A 22,062-nucleotide genomic window follows, 5' to 3' on the forward strand; every position below is an offset into this window, starting at 1 on the left:
AAAATTACTTAAAATTATAAATAAATTAACGGTTTCAATTAGATAAATCCAAACAGGAAAACCGATTCAGTTCAAACCGATTTAAACCATGTTCATGTACACGTAGCAAAAGACTGCGTTAATTCCAAGTTCAAGCCGCACAATTGTGAAAATAAAAATACACCAATGCTCGATCTCGTGCAGAATAAGAAGTTAATTCATGCCAACAATGGAAGATACGAGGCTGAAGCAATGACATACAACATTGGCCATTACATACCAGTGTAACATGCTGAAGCAATGACATACAACATTGGCCATTACATACCAGTGTAACATCTAAGGCACTTCCGCAACTATACACAGCTAAAGCTAGCATTTATTTGGATCAATTCTCCAACTTGATTTTTAAATTCTCGCCTCCTTTGTATTTTACAACCCTTTTCGGGAGTTTGACGAGTACGGTTCGTCCAGAATCATGACCCTCCATTAGTAGTCTCCCGATCTTGGCCCTCCATTCATTGCTGCACCGTTCGTATTTTTTGTCATGCACAACCCTGTCGCAGTAGTTCAGCATTGTCCCCAGCCCGCAATTAGGAGTCCAGCCATACTCCTCCAGCACATGCGCCTCTCCCTTGGTCAAGTCCTCTCCAACCTAAACACCAGAACAGAATTTATGTGCGAAGTTTTTAAGGACACAAGTCATTTCTTCATCGACACACTATCGGGGTATCTGGCTTTTCATTAACTTGTAAGACTACCTGAAATCTCAGATGTTGGAGAAACAGGCAGTCGAAAACAAAAGTTGTAAATCTTGAAACAGATGCGAGCAAAGAAGAAGCTAGCACGTGTAATTCTGGTTGGCTCATGTTAATAACTCACTCGTGTGCAGAATCCTTGTCAGGTTTCTGATTACAATAAAATCAGACCGACCGGGCAGCATAGCAGAGTAAAATAATTCAATTTTTTCTTCCAAGAAAAAGAAAAAAAATAAAGCAAAAGTTAGAACATATTAAGCAGCAATTAGATTGATACACTATATGGGTCTGGATCATGAAAGTTCAGCACCTCAAGTAGCTACTAAAGAACACTGGGCATGTTAAAGAGGAGAGAATGGGTTGGTCTTACCAATAAAGGTTTGTTCTCAATGAGAGTGGTCCTGCTACAGCTGGTGAGCTTCATTGCCGTCACCAACCTCTTGATCTGCCAGTCAACTGGCAAAGAATCCACAAGCTCAAAGAAATATGTGGCATAACCATATTCTGGGCGCTCCAGAACTATTCTGTATCAGAAGTAACGTCAAGGTAATACTGAATTTCCATTGAGTGACTATCAAATCCGAGCATTTACAAAGACAACATCCGAGCAAGAACATTCACCTATTATGCATTTGAAAAACAAAAATAAATGATTGCAGATCCCTACACCATCCCCATTCCACTGGACTATTACGAAACTGAAGATATCGAGTCTGAGATGTAAAACATAGTCAGAGATAACTATGTAAATTAAAACCAGAAAACCATTATAAGTAAAAACTATGATGGGAAATGATAAACCAAATAATAAAGAAACTCCAAACCTGTTCGATCAAAGAAACTAAGCAAGATAAACAATAAACAGCCTTTGATCCCTTCATGTGGCGCGCCACTGAAAACTTGAATAGAGAAGCTTGTGAAGAAAATATCTGAAATAGAAAAGGCTCAAGAAATGAGTAAATCATTCACATAGAACATATGGAAGTTCAAAGGGAAAACCAAGAAAAAATTCCATTTGCCTTCATAAAATATAGTTCTAATGTGCTTTATTAACATGTGGAATGGAGACTTTGTAATATCAGTTAAGCTAAATAAAGAGGAAGTTAGGAGGAGGTTATATGAGGTAAATGATCCACTTATTTTCAGAAAGCCTGACAATGTGATGTTATACAACCATGCCCCACAAGTAAGAGTATCCGTATATGTATATTTTGGTGGTTTATTTCACGAATAATTGCAGAAAGATAATATGGTATATGCTAACAGAAATTGAGCCATGCATCAGATATAGTCCTTGAAAGATTTTATGCTAACCTTAGTAATTACAGTTTCAAGCTCTTCAAAGTTGTCATCTGACGAAGAGATCTCCAGTGCTTCATCATCTTCAGCAGCTCCATAAAGCTTGATCTCATCGATTGTTATTCCTTTGTCCAATAAAACCTATCCAAAAACCATTATCTCATATTAAAAATGTTCATATGACAATTTTTAAAATGTATTCATTTTCAAAATTACCTGCAGAAGCCCTGGAGCATCTTCCTCGAGTGCTCTTTCTACTGAATCCCTGCATAATTTTGTTTTTATAGACCACACTTAACAAAAATGTTCATCAAATTTGCACGTAAGAGAAATATGATAAGGATCATCACTCACGTTGCAGTCTTCTTCCTTTTCCTACGAAGAGAAAAATTGTTAACTTGAGCATTTGGAGTATTGACTGGTTCACATTTTTTATTCTGTGGCAGAAACTGTTGTGAGTTGTTCATGTTGTTGTTGTACTTCAAGTAAGAAACTACTCCGCAAGCCAGCATCTCAGGTTTTGGAGAAATCACATCAGCTTGCATGTCCTTGGAGAAATCATCAGCATATTCCTTCTTGACCTCTGTTCTTGAAATATGAGCCTCTGGAAAGTAGGAATTTCTAAGACAGGATAACTAAATCACTGCACAAAATTTGAAAGCCTTCACAAAATCTATTGACAAAATTTGACTTAGATAGATAGCCTACCAGTATTATTCACATGTACATTTTCAGTTGTAGATGCATGATGGGAGCACCTATTTCCGACTTGCTCGATCAAACTTCTTTTGTGTAAGAAAACATTTTCTTGTCTGTTACTGCCTTTTCGTGAACAGGCACTATTAAAAAACCTTGAAGAATTTGAATTTAGGTGTAAATCTTTCTTAAGGGATGGTTGTTCTGAACATAAAGAATTTATTGTGGTCTTTCTTTGTGAATTACAGCAGTCAGATGAAAGCAGATCTTTACAATGCTTGTCTGTCAGTGAGTATTCAGTATGCTTTTCGGTCTTTGCAGAATAACCACTTTGGCAAGACCTCGTAGGTTTTCTAGAAGTTGCTTCAAGTGAAGAGCTTACAGGTTTTTGAGCAGTTGTTCCCAAACCATTGTGGGTGCAAATTTCTTCCAAAGGTTCAACTTTCACTTCACTAATGATGCTAGGCAGTACTGAATCGAGCACATCATTGCCATTATTCTGGTCTTCCAGGCTTTGACCTAGAGTTAACAGTTGAGGATCCAAGGTATTTGCATCCTTTGAGCAGTTGCATATCATCTGGTGTGTCTGAAATTTGTTTGTTTTTAACAAATTGACCTCAGGACACATTCTGACTTCCGATGAGCATAGAGCTGTAGTACCAGAAATACCTATGACACGCTTTTCCAATGTTCCTAATCCATGAGCACCAAATTCTAGTCCTCTATTAGTTTCAGAGACATGATCAGTATAGACTTCTTCCATGGTTTCAGTTTTTAGTGAAATCAGCTGGCCAGATAAACCTGATCGAGAGGGTCTGCAATCAGTATTTACAATTCCTTCTCCTAAAACAGGTGTCTGAGGTGTATGATCCGAGGATAAACCATCGTTGCCAAGATTCTCTTCGGAGAAGCTAGCTTCTAACAAAATATTGTTTTGGCAGCAAGGCAAATTTGAACACTGATGAACCATGGAATAACTTTCTGCAGCAGAACTTCCAGAAGGCTCAGCCATTATATTGTTTGCCACGTATAACTTACCACTTTCAGGAAGATGGCTATCCATACGACTGCTTTCTTTATTGGGTGAATGCATATTGTATTGTTCTCTGCCAGGGTCACAGTCAGTAGTGTTGTTCACTAAAGGACACAAAGAAATACCCTGAACAGGAAAAACAAACAAAACCAAAGCTTCAACTGCCAAAGATGAAAAAGTTAAATGAAAAAATATATTAATCTCCTAATAAAAACAATTAAAATATCTACCAGAATATATTTCTTAAATAGTAATTAGAGTGCATAAACATGTGAGAAAATTTACAAATAAATACATGTAATTTTTTATTGAACCCAAAGCACCAGTTACAAATATGGCAAAGAACCATGTTCCCAAAAAAAAAGTCAAACAAGGGAATTCAGATAGAGTTTCTGGTGCAAACTGCTAGATTATATTGACAGAACATTTCCCTGGCCCCCACTTCCCGCCCACTCGCTCTCTCCACCCACATGCTCTCCTTCCCTTCCCAACATGTTCCCTGCTTCTTTCTTCCCTCTTGTCTCCTTCTCCCTTCTCCCTCAGCACCTATGAGTACTATAAGTTCTTACAACTGCCTCAAGTTTGCACGAAAAAGCAAGGTAATGATAGAAGCCTGAGAAAAGCAAACTCAATAAAGTGGTATAACAGAATTGGAACAAAGCCAAACATACTAAAAACCTGAATAAATTTCCACAATCTCAGTATTTAGATCAATATGCCACACTTGATTCAAACTCAAATACACAACAATAATGACTGATGGTGAAACCGAAGAATTGGTTGCAAGTTGCAAGAGTCAAATATGTTACGATTCATTTTTAGTCTGCACCATTCATTTCATACAGCTTCATATAAGATTTAAAAATGAGTTTCTAATTATGGTTACAATGCCCCCAGCCCCACCACCTTGAAGTGCCACCTTACCCCTGAATGTTGGTAAATACATCCTTGGAATAAATTTCTTCATAATGATATCATGGATTAGTGTTTTCATGCAAACATTATGGGTGATCATTTCACGTGATCAAGGGAAGTGCCATAAGGAGTGAATATAAATATCTGCAGATCTATGAAGCATGGACATCGGCACAACAAAATAAGGATACACTACTATTGCTAATCATATAGATATAGAGCATGACACAGCATAAGCACAGTACCTAATTCATTTATATTTTTATATGTAACCAACAATTTTATTCTTTATGTAATATAAAGAATCTATGATGGCCATTATGAAACTAATACAAAGCATAACAACCATCCTCAGCGTTTTGCTAATATACATATTTGAAGATTAGTGTTATGACTTCAGTGACCTACACTCCTACGCCACATTATTCTAAATAATAGATGGTACAAAATTCTCCAATATGTTTTAAACTGCCAATCCAATAATTGTGGCATCCCACGTAGACACTAGCACATACATAACAATCATTTTGAAATGTCCATGCTTCACAACTATGAGCCATTACCTCAAATAACTCAAAAGACTCGTTCCTCTCGATATGCTGCTTCTTTTTCACTCTCCTCTAAATCTTATACTGGAAAAAGAAAATCTGGAGTATTACTTCATTGTAAGAGAAAATTAAGAATTAAAGTGTCCAAGCCTGGGGTAAAAATTGCTACTAACTAAAAAAACAGTAGAAATTGAATAGCTTGAGTAGGTTTCATTCGAATGCCAGTGAAGCTCAATAAATTTCTTGAAGAGAAAAGTATGAGAATATATACCTGCACCGGGCCAAGGATATCTTTTCCGTAAGTTGTTTCCATGTTACTCCTGGAATCATTTTCAAACAAATACAAGATCAGGTAGTATCTGATATTCAAAAAATGCAGAGGTAATATGATAATGTATACATACATCGAATCATTTTGAGGAACAAATCCACCATCTTTGGCATGCAACAAATTTTCCAAAGTGTGGTTTAAACCACAACTGCTACTATCAGAAGAACATCTGGAATCCGTAGTGCCTGATTTCATGCTTGACAACAACATGTGAGTACGAACATGCAACAAAACATGATCGAGTTCATCATCGTTAGGATGGACTCCAGTAACAGCCATAGGCATACTGTCCGTACCCTCGATAAGAAGATTTGTGTTGCAGTCAGGGTGCTCAGTCTTCGGATCCATGAGATAATTTGGTAGATTAGATGGTTGGATGATATCATTTCCTCCAGTCTTAGCAGTATGGCCTTCAACTTCAGAATCAGGTATCATATCTGAATTAACTCTACGTACTTGAGCATCAGCTATTTCAGAAACATCAGATGGATACTTGTGATTGTACACTGTAGCAGTAGGAAGGAAAAAAAGTTTGGATCAGAACTCATAATAGATGCATTCACAGGACCTCATAATTTTCTTCCTTCAAGAATATTAGTGATAACTACCTTCCAAGGACAGGTGGGGCTTAGGATCATGGTCATCCATCAAAATATCCTGTATAATAGGTGTTTAACAAGATAAGCACATAACAACTCATTTGACAACTATAAAAGCTTGGGACTTAAGTGGAATACAAAGTGCAAGTGATTAGAAAATGCATGCAAGCCTGCCCTATATGATCTCCTATAGTAATGTAATAAGATAAACACCGTTTGCAATCAGCTGGATGAACAAATAGCAGGAACAAATGTCCTAAGATAAATAGGAGAAAAATAAGAATTAAATTCTTACACAACAAAGGATATCAAGAATTAAAAAGGATATATATTTTAACCTCACTTCTGTACTTTCTTTGTCTTTTCCTGTCACTATGCTGATGTGATATTCCATTAAAATTTCTGATTCAACAATTATGGCTAGAATGCAGAAGCTAAAAGTGCTGCAAACCTGTGAAGTTGCATCTGCGTTAACGAGATCAAGGTGACGATCCATCTTGGAAAAAATTAGTGACCCTGCTTCTCCAAGCACAGTTTCATCTGTGCCCAGAGCCAAGTCTTCCACACTTCTGTTGACCTGGCCAGTCCTCTGGTAGAATATCTTAGAAACAACAAACTCTTCCTGGTCTATCTTTTCCACACCCAAGTGATATTGGTGCATCACCCAGCTGGCATTCTCATATAGAATCATCATGGTCTTATAGCCGTGGTGTTTCCCATCAACAGTCAGAGGCTTGGACTTGCCACTCTTTTGCCAACAGACGTCCCCACTGTCACTGTCACGCATCTTCTGGTGTTGTCTAATTTCAGCAATACATGTCTTAAAAGATTTGTGAAAGAAGTAAGAATCACCCCCATCCTTCCTAATGCCTATCAAATAATGGTTCAGACATCAGAGTGCAGACATGACAAAAAAAGTGTAGCTGAAAGACTATAACTAATTACCAGGAAGTTTCTGAGGGTGTGTATAACCAAATGCTTCAAATTCATCGAGACAAGTAATAAACTCATGAATAAACGGATGAGGGTCAGCATTTCCCTTGCCAACTTTAGCAAGCAAATGCCAGAGTAGATCTTCATCAGAGGGATTAAAGTTCACACCTCTCGGCAAACCAGGCCATTTCTGGAAAAAGGTGAAACAACATATTATATAGCCGGAATTGCACCTATCAGGCGGCCATATTAATCAAGACATGGCCTTCACAAGTTCACAATTTAAATCTATCAAAGCCAAATGAATGATGGTAGAGATCAACATTCTATAAAGCAGATATATTATATTGCTGAAGTTGCACCTATCAGGGGTCCAAAATTAGCCAATAACGTTCACAAGTTCACAAATTAAATTTATCAATGCAAAAGCTAAATGTATAATGGAAACTTTTCCCACGAATAAAGTGTGTTGACATTCCAAAAGGAAACTATATATTTAAAGTAATCAAACCTCAATACACAACAGAACTCATAACACTGTTTCATATTTCACGAAGCATAATCAAGTTGGCAAATTGAGTCAGAGCATAAGAAACAAAAAATGTGCTTGTGAAAGAAAGAAATTCCCATGGTTCCAAAATTTATTCCCTCTAAATTTAATACAATCATCGAGACTCAGCCAGATTACACAACTTTAGCATGAAGCACAAAGAAGTTCAGTCCAAAAGGAAAAGATTATAGAAGTTTCAGAAACCATTTGCATGCATAACTCTATTCCAAAATCCTAAACCTCTCAAGCATGAAATATCTTTTGTTACTTCCCTCCAGTGTCCTCTGTTAAAATATGTGAAACTGTAGACGATGTTTCAAAATGCATAATACTTATATTTCAAAGTGCTAAATGCTTGGTTTCTTTTATAGATTGTTTTCCTTTTTCTATATATTTTCATGATTTCTTTGATATTTTTATATTAATATATAGACCTTTTCGCAATGTACGGCCAATAATTAAAAACGATTCAAAAGCTCCAGGCGCAAAACCACTGAAAAGAGGCCCACCAATTTACCTTTGAAACTTCCACTGACACTCGCTCTACGGGAAAACCAATTGAGCGCCTGCGGGGCAAAACACGAGTTAGCAATGAACGAGCAGAACAATACCCAAAAACTATCAAGAAAAGGAATAGAGGGGGAAAGGAGAAAGAAGAGTACTTGGGAGTGGAAGGACCGTGAGGCGAAGAGGAAGGACTCGTCGAGATGGGAAGCCTGCGCCGCTTCGCCAGCGGCATGCCGTCGATGTCGTCCATGGTCAGGCTCCGACGCCAGACATTCCTCGAGGGGGGAGAAGGAACATACGGAGAGAGGATTTGGGAGCCGAAGGGGAGAGAGCTTCCGCTCGAACGCAGAGAGAAACGAGAAATCAAAGCCAAAGGGAAAAGACGATAGCGAGGGACGAACCCCTAATCATTTTTTGCCCCATATTTGGCCGCGCCCTTCCGATTTGGGGGCGGAACCCGTTGGATCTGCGGCTGCTTTCCTTAGCTCAAATTCCTACCCCTCAACGCGTTGCCGACCATCTTACCGTCTTGTTTATTGCCTAAAATGAATGTTTTTATGTGGGACCCATATGTTGTCCAATAATAGGCCAGGTACTACACGTCTACGCGCCAAGTGGTTTCACCGGACGGATCAATTTAACTCGGACCAAGGAATAAATCCAAACGGATACGAATGGGTTGCGGATCCCAACTTTTGTATCCATCGACCCGTTTAAATCGGATTTGAATATCTTTTGATCGGATGTGAAAGAAAAAAAAAATAGATTTTTTGTTAATATCTTTTGATCGGATTTGAATATAATTAAAATTATTATATTCAAAATTAGAGGTATCAATTATTAATAAGAGGTACAAATATCTACATGGATATGTTAAAAATTGAAGATGTCCCTAATGAGATAGAAGGGAATAAATAGGAATGAGGATGGATATGGGAATTAAAATTAAAAATACGTTTTATTATTTATGTAAGAAACATGAGCATGAAAATTAAAAAAAGAGAGAATTTATATATTTATTTAGATATATTTATAGTTATTTGGTTGTCCTTATATTTGAATATTATAATGACATATAAATTTTATAATAATAATTATTATTATTCATTATTTTTTATTATTATTTATTAATTTTAGTAATATTTGTAAAATAAAAAAATTTAATTAAAAGAATATGAAAACACACATTGGTTTTCCGTCTCAAATAGAATTCTCCGCTCCTGTCCGACCATGTTCCTAATTAAGATACATACGATCCCTAGTTAAGATTTAGATAGCATCTTACGCGTCCAAGAAAGATCAGACGGTCAAGCCGTCGCCTTTCTCGCAGTAATATTTGTACTAAAAGATTATGCCTCGGGAGTCCGTCCTTCAAATATAGCCGTTGGGAAGTTGATGTCTTCACGTCTCCGATTCGAACTCCGACACCACCACCTGCAAGACTCAGGGGAGTGCCAGCCGAAGCAATCCGTCCCTCGAAGGAGAAGCCACCGCTAGCCATGGGAGCATCGGGCGAGAAATCCGCGTACGAGCGCCTCCGCGACGCCCGCGTACAAGAGAACAAGGTATGATGGTTGGAGAATAAAAAGATCGATATGGGTTCTGTTTGAGGTGGATCGGTGACGGGTTTCTTTCCATCGAAGGCCCGATTGGAGTCCCTCGGATTGCTAAGAAGGGCCGGCGAGCTGCGAGCCGTGATTTCCTCTTCTTCGTCAGCGACCGGAGATCGCAGCGGCGTCAAGAGAAAGCGGAAGATCCGGATCGTCGAGGGCACTCCTCTCCGGCGGTCTGAGCGCTTGAAGAGCAAGCAAGACGACGATGACGATGCCGATTCATCTCCTCCAGGTTCGTCGTTCTAAACTAATCTTGTTCGTCGTTCTACTAAATCTCTGCTTCTCGAATCACGGTTTCGGTCGGACGACAGACACGCTTGGTGGTAATGCGACTGTGGCAGCGTCCTCGGAGTACAGAGACGTCATCCACCAAGTTCGTAAGCGGCTGTTCTCGGATGGGCGTGCGAGCAAAAGCAGGGGAAGCGTTTACGACCCGGTGTTGGGGATCTGCTGCCACTTCTGCAGGTCGAGTGCTTCTTCTCGCCTGTCTCTTCTACTACTTAATGCGACTCTCAAGAATCATGCCTTTTCTTGGTTGGAAGAATCATCCAAGCTTCTTATTTCAAGAGTTATTTCCTGTTGTTTAGAATTGCTAATTACCTCACTATAGAACTAAGAACACTTGGAACTTCTCTGCTGTCGAACTCAGGCAGAAGAAATTATGCGGGGAAGAAGATTGCAGACGGTGTGGGGATGGAAACATTAATCAGCCATGCATAGGTGAATCACATGATCTTTACCTCTTTTTCAGCTCCTTGTTTCTTTCATGGCAATGAATATGAAGCTAAATGCTCAAATATTCTGCGTTAACAGGTAAAACGGAGTGCTCGGTCTGCCATTCTTCCAATGGTGTCCTGTGCCGTGCTTGTCTCAAAGTAAGATATGGTGAAGGTACGCCGATTTGAATGCCATCGAGCGATGATGACCAGTTGCCTGCAGCTGTTTCTTAGCTTCGATTTGGCTACTTATGGACTGCAAGTTCATGGATCGATTACCTTGACAGAAATGGAGGAAGTCAGGGCAAAGAAGGATTGGATGTGCCCCCATTGCATCGAAGAGAAAGGAATCAACCCGTATTGGATATGTAACAGGCAAGCACACTCTGCTGATGGTATAACTGAGCCCGCAGATCCTGTAGTGTTTATTACACTCATTAAACCCTTACAAACTCAAAATGCCTAAACTTGACAGTTCTCTTTGCTTGAAGAAAAGGAAGATGGCACCAACCGGCATCGCGATTTACCAAGGTGAATCCATTTGAATCGTCTTGTTGTTGGAATCACAGCCTCCAAAGATCTTGCTGTTTAAATAAACTCATCTTGTCCGTGCATGTCTCCGACAAGCAGCTCGCGAGCAGGGTTACAGATCGGTAGCGCACCTTCTGATGGATAGACTGAAACGAGAGGCTGCTCAGAAGTGACAATGTAACAACACAACAAAGGCAGACCTGAGGTCATTTTACTTGGTGACTTCTCATTCCTGAGTTCGGGAAGTGGCATTCTTAAATCTTGATTTAGTTTGGTACTAAATTAGCACTTGTATTGGAAGGCCAAATGGATGTTCGTCCATCGGGTCTATATTTATGAAAAAAATGACGTACGTGACGCTTACACATGGACTCGAATCTGAAACTTGATTGTCTCAACAAACGTTTATTATGATTATTATGATATGCGGCAATTCAACAAAAACAACGAAAGCACTGAGAACAACCAAGTCATCTTTTCTTGAGGCTTTAAGTTGGTTTCGAGAGGATGGTGGGGCTTTAAGTCATCTTTCCAAGGTCGTCTCTGCAACCATGGAGGTGACGACGTAGGGATCCATATTGGAAGTGATAAATTAGAGTGCGATAAAAAAATGATGAGAAGTTTATTAATATGTTTCTTATTTATACAGGTAAGGAGGAAGGATTTTTCTCAACAAAACAATGATATTTTCTCGTGCAGTTAGAAAAATATTATTTATATCATACCCCCATAAGATGGTATTCCTATTAAGGATGTTAATCTTAAACTTATGAAATAAAAATAGTTTACGAGTGAAAAGCTTCGTGAGCGAGTCTGCTAATTGATCAACTGTATGTACGTAAGAAATACGTAGTTGATGTTAGACAACTTAATCTCACACAAAATGAAAGTTGATGACAGTATGTTTCATTCGAAGGTGAAATACTTGATTGACACATAAGTAGGTAATTCCGACATTATCACAATATATTATAGAAGTAAGAGAAGAGTCAATGTTAAGTTCTTTCAGCAGATTCATGACCCAATTAAGTTCTGCCACAATGGAGGTGATGACATAATATTCAGTTTCAGTTGTAGATCGTGCGATTATCTTTTGCTTCTTAGAATCTCAACTGATTGGATTAGCTTTAAAGAAAATAATATACCTCAATCAACACCAGTAAAAGCATGGAGAATAAGTAAAGAGTGTTTGTGGAGAAAGACGTCATGATTGAGAGTTCTTTTAAGATATCGTAGTAATGATTAATAGTTCTTTTAAGATATCGTAGCATTCGTTTGAGTATAGACCAATATATAGTAGATGATCGATGCATAAATTATGATAATTTATTGATCACAAATGAGATGTCTAGATGAGTGAGAGCTAGGTACTATAAGGAGCTAACTACTTATTGATATTGAGTGACTTCCGTAGCAGAACTTTCATCACATAAGTGATTCACTAGTAGAGATAAGAGTTGTAATCGTTTACGTATACTTCATGTTTGTTGCATGTTTATTTTTTATAATAAATTTTGAATGATAGAATTAAACCGATACATTTAAGAAATAAGCGGATACATTCATATGAATAACCTACCCACAGCAAATTCAATAAGATACTATGGGTGACATCGAGAATAGAAGTGGCAATTCATAAAGAACACACGAGAGAAAGGAAAGAGTCGAAGAGAAGCAACGAACCATATGTACTCGGAAATGATCTGCTCCGAGCAGTCGGAGAGGTTGACGTTGATGAGATCTGCGAGCAAAGACATGGCTTCGAAGTTCGAAGAAGGAAGAGGAGGGGGGGGGGGGGGGAGGGGTGGGCGCGGGAGAGAGAGGACAAGAGAAGATGATGAGACGTTGCTGACACCCCTGTTTCACAGATCGAATTAGAAACAGAACATAAGTGCGGAGAAGAGGGAGAGGCAACGGAGCATTATACAGGGAAGAAGGAGATGGCGACGTCACGTTTCAGAGACATACAATTATCTAAAAAAATGTAGATTGATTTCATGATCCATCATTCGTTTTCTCTAGAAAGATGCTACAGAAAAATAGAACCAAATATGTTTTTGCCTCAACGAGACTGTAGATCTTTAATTAGTTTTGGGCAACGATTGCTCCAAGTTCCGTAAAACTAATCACCCGAGAAGTGGGTAAAGAACGGAGACGTTTTCTCGTCCCCGCAGCCTCGTTGAAGTGCATAACCAAACCCTGTGATCACCATGTCATAATTCACAAAAGATATATTAAAAATATGTTAATAAGATAATAGTAATCAAGGTAAAACCAGAGCTGCTGGACTCACATTCAACAACTCTAACGTATACGTAAACTAGGTAGAAATATTGTCACATTGGAGAACATTGAGTGAAAGAACAAAACTGAAGATTTCTTGCCTGCCTGCTAATGGGATTGTTCACTCGGCTGAACAGAACAAATTGAACCTCACCCAACTTTTCCTCCTGGCTCGTATGGGGAAACAGAAAAAGAATGAAAATTTACAAAATCATATGAGCAGATCCATGACTAAGATTTCAAGGCTATGTAAACCCTCTAAAAGCTTTTTTGCTATGAGTTATTCAAAATCTGACAGAAAACAATGAATTGAATGTGCAGCTGTACACCTGCGAGATCATTTTGCTATGCTACGATCTCCAATCGTCCTCTACTTGACATGCTAAGCTCTCTGCCAAATGGGCTGAAGCAAAGCAAAGAATAGCAATCAAAATCAAAACTGCAGTTGTCCTCGAACGTTACACTATGATACGGAAAGGGACCATGAAGAGTGGCAAAGGATGATCTGATTCTTCAAGGTCCTGTGTGCTGCATATGAGCATCGAAGTCAAATTACTCCTAAGACAAGTAGCCCCACCAATGATCTCGCGACCAATGGAAATGCAAAACCATAAAAGGAAGTCGATACCTGTGACTTCGATGAGGATGCTGACTTCTGGGATTGTAGAGAGAACCTATGACGACGCAGAGTTTGCTGAAATTGTTGGAGCTTGGAAGGGAAGTTGATTTTGTCATAAACATTTGCATCAACTTGGTCTCCGCTGTCATTTGTTATCTCCGAAACCTGATTGCATGGATGCTTTAGCTGTTCATTGTTGAAAATATATGATGGAACAGTTTTCAAACGAGTCCTAAAAATCTTGAAGGCTGCACTTTGCTGCACAAACACATAAGATAAAACAATCTGAGAACCATATATATGACCAAATGCATTGAGCCAGTTCAAAGAAAAACGAAGTTGTACTGCAAAGAACATACTAATGCATGTAAGGATCCCACTAGTGCTGAACACTACATAGCATAGAACATTCAGACCAATTAATTTAAACAAGAGTTTGTGAATCCACTTCTCCATTGGCAGTCCTGAAAAGCCACTCTACTCCCTGTATCTACGTTCATTCACCTCGCTATGCATGCTGGCACCTTCAAGCACTCGTTGAGACCGATAATCTCAAAAACTATTCTTGGCATGTTCTTTTCTTACGGCAATTAATATAGCTATAAACAATAATATAGATATTTACAAGTACCTGAGGCAACAACATCAAGAGACCATACAGGGTCTTCAACAACCATACATGTTTGTCAGGTTCAACAAGCTGTAAGATTCAGAAGCACAAGTTAACTTATCAAAAAGGACTGCTACAACAAATTACAGCTATTGAAAAACCAATACTTAATGAAAAGATCATATTCTTATGGCAACCAATGGCACTATTTCCAATATAATTTTTTTACATCTATCGAAGAACCTATATTTCATGAAAAGATCAGATAATCACGAATTTGATAGTAAACCACAATATGCATGAAGAGAGAGAATATCAAAGAAGTTGATGTTATAATATTAACATTATAAGTTTGGATTTGATATATCCACAAGTAAACAATAACTTGTACAAACAAAATAAATGTTCAACTTGAATGCTATAAAATGTTCCGATTCAGTATTGCCTATAAAGTTACCCACTGATTGAAGCAAAGTTATAAAATCAGTAACAAGATTGACATTGATCCAACATCAGTTGGATCAGAAGCTAAAAATAATTAAAACACAAAAAATAAAATTGAAATATTTGGTTAAAATTATAAACGTACAGAAATATATGTACATATATTTTAATAACAATTTATACGTTATAATTTATGACATAATATATATGTTATAAGCCATATGTTATATTTATTTATAAATCATAAGTTCTAAGTTATGTTATACCTTATTATGTTTAAAAATTATTTGTTTATATGCTTATGACTCTATAGTTTAAATTAATATAAGTATTATATATTATACATCTAATATATTATGATGAATAACAGGTTAACCAACAAAACATTCAATACCTGCAACCGCAAAGAGGCAAAGACTGGGGTCTCCAACAGGTAGACCAACTTGCCCAATTGTTCCGAGAACTTAGCAGTTATATCTTCTTCCTCTAGTAACTGAATCACGGAACTGGCATGATTGTATGCCTTCGGAGAGAGGGCAACAGTAATTAGAAGGATTTAAAAGAATGATATAGGAAAGAGATACAAATAGGTTATAACATACATTACCTGAGCAAGTAGGCATAAACTGATTGTCGCGATTGGCGAATGGCACCAAGGAGAATATAGTGATACAAACAGGTCCATGGATGAAGACTCCACTAATGATTGCTTTAGGAGAATTCTTAACTCAGCCAATTCCGATGACGTGAGTAAAGTGAAATTCAAAGCCTAACATCAAAAAAGGTATATCACCAAGTTTTCTTTGGTTTTCTGTTTCTTCTTTTGCTCCCTCTCAGAGGATAATAATTAATGCATGAACAGTGAACAAAACCTGAACCATATTGGACGCAAAATCCAAGTCATCTTCTCTCTCTATTTTTGAAGAGAACTCCCTGTAAACTTGTTCAGCATCCAAACGAACACAAAGTCTACGGACTATCAGAGCCCCACGCCTGAAGAAAAGGACAAGCTAGTTTTCTTACTGTGCAAGTTAGACATAGGTATTTAAAGTTTTTACGTTGCTAAACAGGAGAAAAGAAAGAAACTCAAATTTAGCACATGTGGAAAGGATCGTGTTAAGAAAAACTAACTTTTCAAGAAGGGCATGATCATTACGAAATGTTTGGACTAGATGATCAATAAGATGTCCTAAATTTTGAGAATCTTCTGCTAAGCATGCATGCACTTCAAGCACCAATATGACCACCTGCAAAGTAAGAACTCGGAGAATAAAGGTTTTTGCTAGTTTAGAAGTGGAATGTTTTGAAAACCAAAACTAGAAATATTACAGCCGATGCATGTCTAAACCCATATATAAGTTCTGCATGCCTTATTATGAAGCAAGTCTTAGGCTCACCTAGAGACTATAACATCGCATAGTCTCGTGTCCATTAAGATGTACCACAAGAAATATATTGCCAATAATAGCCCAGGATATATTTCAAGAAATTACCTCATCAGAGGGATCAGACAGTGCAGCCAGAAGTGAACTAAAGATATCGTTCAAAAATGAAATGACCTGTTCAAAGAAGACAGAATTAAGATTGGTCAAGTTGATTCTGTTTTAAATTGACTAGATATAATTAAAACTGGTCAAGTTTGCAAATCAGAAGATCAACCAATCTACTTTTTCTAAGTCTTTAATGGATCGAATCAGACTTATGTGTTTGGTCGTTCATATCTCAGTAACCATAAATAATTATGTTCTATGTCTTTATTGAAATATTCAGTTAGTTAATAGACATAAGTAATAGATCTCAAGTTCAAGCCCATGAGTAAGCGTCATGTATGTTTACATGTTTATTCTTCCATCGGCATATCGATATCATACCACTCTGGTAGATATCAAAACAAGGTTGAACCAAATTTTAAAACCTTGCTATAAATCCATACGTAGTCATCAACAATGATAACATTATTTGATATGAAGAGCGAGAGACAGAGCATGACTATAGGTCATAAAATTAAAATCAGAATCAATCAGTGACAAAAACTTGTATTAGTCAAATCGATCGAATTGGCTCAATAGGATTGCAATTATCAAGAAGATAATTTATAACTGAAAGAAGAAAATCCATAAAGATATGGTCAAAGGATCAAAAGTAAAATTAGTACCAGACAAGTTATTTTGATGTAATATAATATATCTTAAATTTTAGTGTATATATAATAGAGTGTTGGAAGTGCTCAGATTCGATCTCCATCATCAACTTATGGGGCTTGCCAAGGACCTAACAAGAACAAATCAATCTGAGAACGAGTTTCGCATAACTAAAAATAAATTAATGTATTCTAATCGAATAGAATAATTTTTAAGATTAATTAAGTCAAAATAAGTTTTTTTTTTTCCTAATTTTGAGAGTATCGTAATATACTTTAGGTTTGTCTAGGATAAGTCTTATCTCATGAGTTATAACACCAGTTCTCAGTACAGCAAATAAGGCTACGTTAGACATCTTCCCACAGCCTTCTTTAAAATATATTATAGAAGAATAACGTTTACCTCATTCCAGTGACGATCCAAAAGAGTCGCAATCCAATGCAATGCTGCCACACGAGTAGTCGACGCTTGACTAGTTAAGCCACTGTGGTAAGATGACAAGATTAACAAAATTTTAAATGCTTAGAAGGAAGTTAGCTTAAGCAGCAAAAAACTCAAGTACACAAAATAAGAAACCATCTTTTAGAGATTAACATGTGCTCTTTAAGAGGCACAAGAGATTTACTAACAAATCAATTTATAGTAACCATTCTGAACCTAGCAATTCTTAAAGTTAGAAAAAAAAAAAAGTACCTTCTTGCAATAGTGAGGACCGTTCCTATATTGACACCCTCAGCAGGACTAGCTATAATGGCACGAAGCTCTTTATTGGTTTCACGAGCAATCTGTACGTGAAATGCATATTACGTCAAGGAAAAATAAGTGACAAAAAAAAATCGCAAATGCAGCAAATAATAATAATAATAATAATAATAATAATAATAATAATAATAATAATAATAATAATAATAATAATAATAATAATACCTCTCTTATTTCCTTCTCTTTGTCAGATATGCATGGTAATACAGCACCTAAAATATCTGAATAACAAGGAATAAGATGGTCCGCACCATGTTTCACAAACTCATTCATCTACATTTTCCCAAAACAAATGTCAATAAACTCTGTCCAAAAAAAATCACAAAGATAGTATAGAGATTGGCGCCGACGTATAAAAGTACTCTATGCCTAACAGAAGAGAAAGAACAGTCATCGGGGAGTAAATTATAACCAAAGCAAAATAACCACAGATGCCAAAAAGAATCACCCATGTGAAGGATGTCAGTCGAGTGTAATCATCAGGCGAGCCTGCTCTCTGTACCAATACTTTGGCCATGCGACCGTAATCTGAAGTCTTTAAATAGTCATGAGCGAAGTTAGAAACTAAAATCAACAACAACATTTATAAACTTTTTAGCCCGTCCTCCAGAGAGTTTAAAGACAATTTTATAATGGAAATACAATCACATCCACTTCAAAAGGAACAATTATAAATCTATACATCCCACATATAGTGAAGGAGCCATACTGGAGTGTTCTTTATCTCTTGAAGAAACTCTGAAAGTGCACAATGAGCTTGCTGTCGTACTTCAGGAGAGGAATCACTTAGCATGTTGAACAAACCTGAGAAACACAAGTCATCTATCTATAACGTAACCGAATTTAAAGAAAAACTGACTATTTCTACAACAGATATTACCATCTAGATAATCTGGAAGAAAACAGAGCATATCCATATCTGGAACATTATTCAAAACAGTGATCCACCCCAATAAGAATTGGCGAACGTGAGGGTTGATTATGTCCATACGCTCTCTTAGGAGTGGTACAAATTCTTCTAGGCTTTACAAGGATATAAAAATATTAAATACACAAATATAGTTCAAAATGAATATATATGTATGCATCAAATACTGAAAGCCAATGTCACAACCTGAACTGGTCACTCTCAGTAGCGATATCCTGATGAAAATGAAATTATATTGAAAAAACGTTTCTTCTTCTTTAAAAGTCAAATGCTTCTGTTATTTCAGAAACAAAATTTAAAATATGCCTAACCTTTAATAGGTTGTCAAGAAGATGAGCACCACTTTGTACGATGGTATCTGAATCATCTGAAAGCTTACAAAGTGCATCAAATATCTTATCGAAATAGATGATGATACGTCCTCTTACAGCCTACAAAAAAAGAATGGAAAGCATAAGAAACTTACCTTTGCAAGAGGTGAAATTCTCACCTTTGCCACATTACAGAAAGGTTAGCATAACGAAACTCACCATTGCTACATTATAGAAAAGTTAGCATAACCAAACTTACCTTTGCTACATTATACAATGTTTCACTGGCAATATAACGAACTGTGCTGTCTTCATCAGAAATGCGATTAAGAACTGGTGGTACAATTTCCTACCATTAGGTATAAATGCAAAAGTTAGCTAACTACACAAATTAAGAAGTTGATAAGCAAATACATAAAAAACTGCTCCATTAGATGAACATGATCGTATTAGATTCAGAAAATGGACAAAGTAACAATAATCACTGTAATACCAGTAGAATTAACCAGAGACAAAAAAAAAAAAAAAAAAAACAGAAACGTATAATGTTGTAACTGCTTCTTAACCTCATCGAAGCTACCATATAATCTATCTGGCAAGGAGGATACATTAAGGATTTAAGTACCAGTTTGATACCAATTTCGTTATTAATCCGACCACTGAGCTACCAGTATACTGGGTATACAACTTGTACCACTAGGTGTCAATAAAATTAAAATGAATGATATATGTACCAACATCGACCTAAACATTTCAATGCCAATCATTATCCATACCAATTGTTACGTATATACGAGTAAATACCAGTCGTTACATATCAATATGACATATGTAAAACCCTGAGAGGATATTACATTTTCAACAGGTTAAATAGATAATCCATCATTATCTCACCTCCTCTACATTTTCATATGTTACATAGATAATCCATCATTGTAAAGAAAAAAATTTGATTTCCTAAATTTCCAAACGTTGAGCTTCTCCTTCCTCTATTACTCTCGCTAATTTTCTTTTCTTGCACTGACCTTTATTGCATCTTCTCTTCTTTTTAACTTTGTCAATCAATGGCACATATATCTGTTGTGAGCTCTGACTAGCAATTTCTTCCAATGTCATTCTAAAAATGTAACGAACAAGATTAGTTTTGGGCAAGGTGAGATCTATATTGTATATTCTTTGCTTCTAGAATCATGTATTGTATATTAGTTTTGAGTTAGTTATATATCTTAATTTTATTAACCCAGAACTGGTCTGGATGATGAAAGCAACGATCTAGCTAGAATCAATATCCCATTCAGTATCTTGGTGCTCATTGATCGTTAGACGACATACAATTTCTAAGTGATTACTCCAATAGAAAAGCAAGTATGTTGGATATAGTCCTCATGCAGAAAAGATATGCGTGTGCACTTCAGTAAAACCTCAAGATACGCTGGAGCTTTTTCTTTCAGACCAACTGCAACAGCTGCAAGTCCTTTTAATCCACCCTGCAAGAAACAGAACCTAAGATAAAAGCTCGACGGATCCTTAAACTCAGCGAGAACATCGGAAACTTGTGTTGAAGCCATTAAAGAAATCTGATACTGCAAATGACGGTAAAGTACTAATTCAAGAAAACACTAGAACAAGGCATAGAAACCGTCAGCGGACCTTCCTACGATCCGGCTGTGGGTTGTCGGTAAACTCCGTGGCCAAGATATTAATCACAGCCAATATCTTCTTGACCTCTTGCTCATAAGCAAGTTTCCCGACGATGTCTTGGATCTGCAATTGCACATTGCCCAAACAATCAGTCGCCTCCAAACTAACATTTACGTCAAGAAAACATGTCGACAGAAAACAAGAAGACAACAGAAAGATCGAAAACCAATACCGTCACCGCGGCTTTTTTCCTCTTCTCGTACTGCTTATCAGTGAGGTTCCGAAGAACGGAGGCCGGGATCAAGGACGACGCCTCCGCCATGCCTCGACCTCCGAAGATCTCTCGACGCTACGTATTAAAGAATCGGAACCGAGGAGTGTTTCCAAACCTTCTAGTCCTCAGTTCGGAGCATCGCCCTGCGGGAGATCACCTGAGCTCGGGTTAGGGAGGGAGAAGGGAATCGGGAGTTCTAACTACCACCTCTGCGGAGGATGAGAAAAGAAACGGAAGGGAAGGGGGCGTTCTCTTTATACAGTTCCTCCGCTTTGCTTTCCCTCTCTCTGAGCTCGCGCTCTGTACCTCGTTTTTGGTTTGGGCTATTTATTTCGAGTGATTCGCTCTGCGGTGCGTCTCTGCCATTACCGTTGCGGGGCGGAGGTCTCCACCGGCAGAGCGAATATTTTCCGTTACGAGGGCGGACATTCGCACATAACGCCCTGTACTTTACGATTTATAAAAACATGACACGTGTAGCAGAACAAGGGGCGAAACGTAAAATCGCTAATTCTTTCTTTTAATTACGTTTTAGTTCTTTTGGTATGACTTATAATTGCAGCAGCCCGTCTAGAATCCCCGAACCGATTCGATCGAACCGTCCACGTCAGGTCAAGATGAAGCGTATGCTATCTGATCGAGATCAAAAATTACCAGACCAGTGAAATCAAGATCAAATGTCTTGTTCTCTTGTTGCTAACAAATGTCCAATAAATATTATTTATGTTTATTATGAGGTAATAATATTTGGTACCAACCAGATGTTCATACATCGGAGATGATTGTAACTGATACATCAAGTTGATGTTGTTATGTTATCACATCGTTGATGATGTCAAGCGGTCCGTGTTGGGCTGAGATGTCGTGGTGCATCCTGACCTACCCAAGAGAGATGCAATGTTGAGTTTAGATATCCCATTACTATAGGAACATTGGGTTTGGATGAGAAGACATCGACATTGTATGATTTATTAGAGTCCTTTCAAATCCTATGCTATAATTCCTCTCATGTTAAAAAGGATAGACGATGAGGACGAGGAC

At 37.5% G+C, this 22,062-nt stretch overlaps 3 protein-coding genes across 5 annotated transcripts; 1 reads left to right on the forward strand and 2 right to left on the reverse strand.

The window, feature by feature from the left end:
* Window positions 1–209: 209 nt before the first annotated feature.
* Window positions 210–8,624, reverse strand: LOC135641830 (uncharacterized). Of its 3 annotated transcripts, XM_065157588.1 has the most exons (16): window positions 8,304–8,621; window positions 8,159–8,207; window positions 7,104–7,281; window positions 6,610–7,028; window positions 6,168–6,216; window positions 5,856–6,065; window positions 5,633–5,744; window positions 5,500–5,548; window positions 2,745–3,891; window positions 2,391–2,640; window positions 2,253–2,301; window positions 2,052–2,177; window positions 1,562–1,666; window positions 1,359–1,450; window positions 1,108–1,261; window positions 210–634 (listed from the first exon to the last, which is right to left on the reverse strand). In XM_065157588.1, the coding sequence occupies exons 1-16, from the start codon at window positions 8,396–8,398 to the stop codon at window positions 368–370; spliced, it is 3,351 nt and encodes a 1,116-aa protein (XP_065013660.1). In that variant the 5' UTR covers window positions 8,399–8,621; the 3' UTR covers window positions 210–367. The 3 variants fall into 3 exon arrangements, 2 of the variants coding, with proteins under 2 accessions (XP_065013660.1, XP_065013659.1); XM_065157587.1 differs by having other exon boundaries at window positions 5,633–6,065; window positions 8,304–8,620; XR_010497800.1 differs by having other exon boundaries at window positions 496–634; window positions 1,108–1,256; window positions 5,633–6,065; window positions 8,304–8,624.
* Window positions 8,625–9,569: 945 nt separating this feature from the next.
* Window positions 9,570–11,356, forward strand: LOC135586805 (uncharacterized). The gene is made up of 8 exons (XM_065154622.1): window positions 9,570–9,713; window positions 9,792–9,993; window positions 10,073–10,226; window positions 10,411–10,481; window positions 10,575–10,652; window positions 10,765–10,852; window positions 10,953–11,008; window positions 11,108–11,356. Exons 1-8 carry the CDS (start codon window positions 9,648–9,650, stop codon window positions 11,179–11,181), a joined length of 789 nt encoding a protein of 262 aa, XP_065010694.1. The 5' UTR covers window positions 9,570–9,647; the 3' UTR covers window positions 11,182–11,356.
* Window positions 11,357–13,838: 2,482 nt separating this feature from the next.
* On the reverse strand, window positions 13,839–21,069 carry LOC135640799 (protein VAC14 homolog). Its single transcript, XM_065155549.1, has 19 exons — window positions 20,980–21,069; window positions 20,757–20,870; window positions 20,528–20,593; window positions 19,366–19,455; window positions 19,107–19,226; window positions 18,982–19,010; window positions 18,748–18,890; window positions 18,577–18,671; window positions 18,316–18,402; window positions 18,033–18,140; window positions 17,799–17,890; window positions 17,508–17,589; window positions 16,458–16,523; window positions 16,096–16,211; window positions 15,837–15,957; window positions 15,572–15,733; window positions 15,359–15,487; window positions 14,542–14,610; window positions 13,839–14,168 (listed from the first exon to the last, which is right to left on the reverse strand). The coding sequence occupies exons 1-19, from the start codon at window positions 21,067–21,069 to the stop codon at window positions 13,839–13,841; spliced, it is 2,109 nt and encodes a 702-aa protein (XP_065011621.1).
* Window positions 21,070–22,062: the final 993 nt, after the last annotated feature.

This window comes from Musa acuminata, chromosome BXJ3-6 (assembly GCF_036884655.1).
Source record: "Musa acuminata AAA Group cultivar baxijiao chromosome BXJ3-6, Cavendish_Baxijiao_AAA, whole genome shotgun sequence".
NCBI classification, from domain to species: domain Eukaryota; kingdom Viridiplantae; phylum Streptophyta; class Magnoliopsida; order Zingiberales; family Musaceae; genus Musa; species Musa acuminata.

Bases quoted from the DNA above. Each gene is read 5' to 3' on its own strand.
- LOC135641830 (XM_065157587.1), bottom strand. From the start codon at position 8,398: ATGGACGACATCGACGGCATGCCGCTGGCGAAGCGGCGCAGGCTTCCC. The intron at 8,208-8,303 runs GTACTCTTCTTT...TTTGCCCCGCAG, and splicing joins CACGGTCCTTCCACTCCCAA to GCGCTCAATTGGTTTTCCCG. The intron at 6,217-6,609 runs GTTTGCAGCACT...CCTATTATACAG, and splicing joins ACGCAGATGCAACTTCACAG to GATATTTTGATGGATGACCA.
- LOC135640799 (XM_065155549.1), bottom strand. From the start codon at position 21,069: ATGGCGGAGGCGTCGTCCTTGATCCCGGCCTCCGTTCTTCGGAACCTC. The intron at 18,672-18,747 runs GTAATATCTGTT...TGTGTTTCTCAG, and splicing joins TCTTCCAGATTATCTAGATG to GTTTGTTCAACATGCTAAGT. The intron at 15,734-15,836 runs GTTTTGTTCACT...TTTTGATGTTAG, and splicing joins TTGCGTCCAATATGGTTCAG to GCTTTGAATTTCACTTTACT.
- LOC135586805 (XM_065154622.1), top strand. From the start codon at position 9,648: ATGGGAGCATCGGGCGAGAAATCCGCGTACGAGCGCCTCCGCGACGCC. The intron at 10,482-10,574 runs GTGAATCACATG...CTGCGTTAACAG, and splicing joins CATTAATCAGCCATGCATAG to GTAAAACGGAGTGCTCGGTC. The intron at 10,853-10,952 runs GCAAGCACACTC...TAAACTTGACAG, and splicing joins CCGTATTGGATATGTAACAG to TTCTCTTTGCTTGAAGAAAA.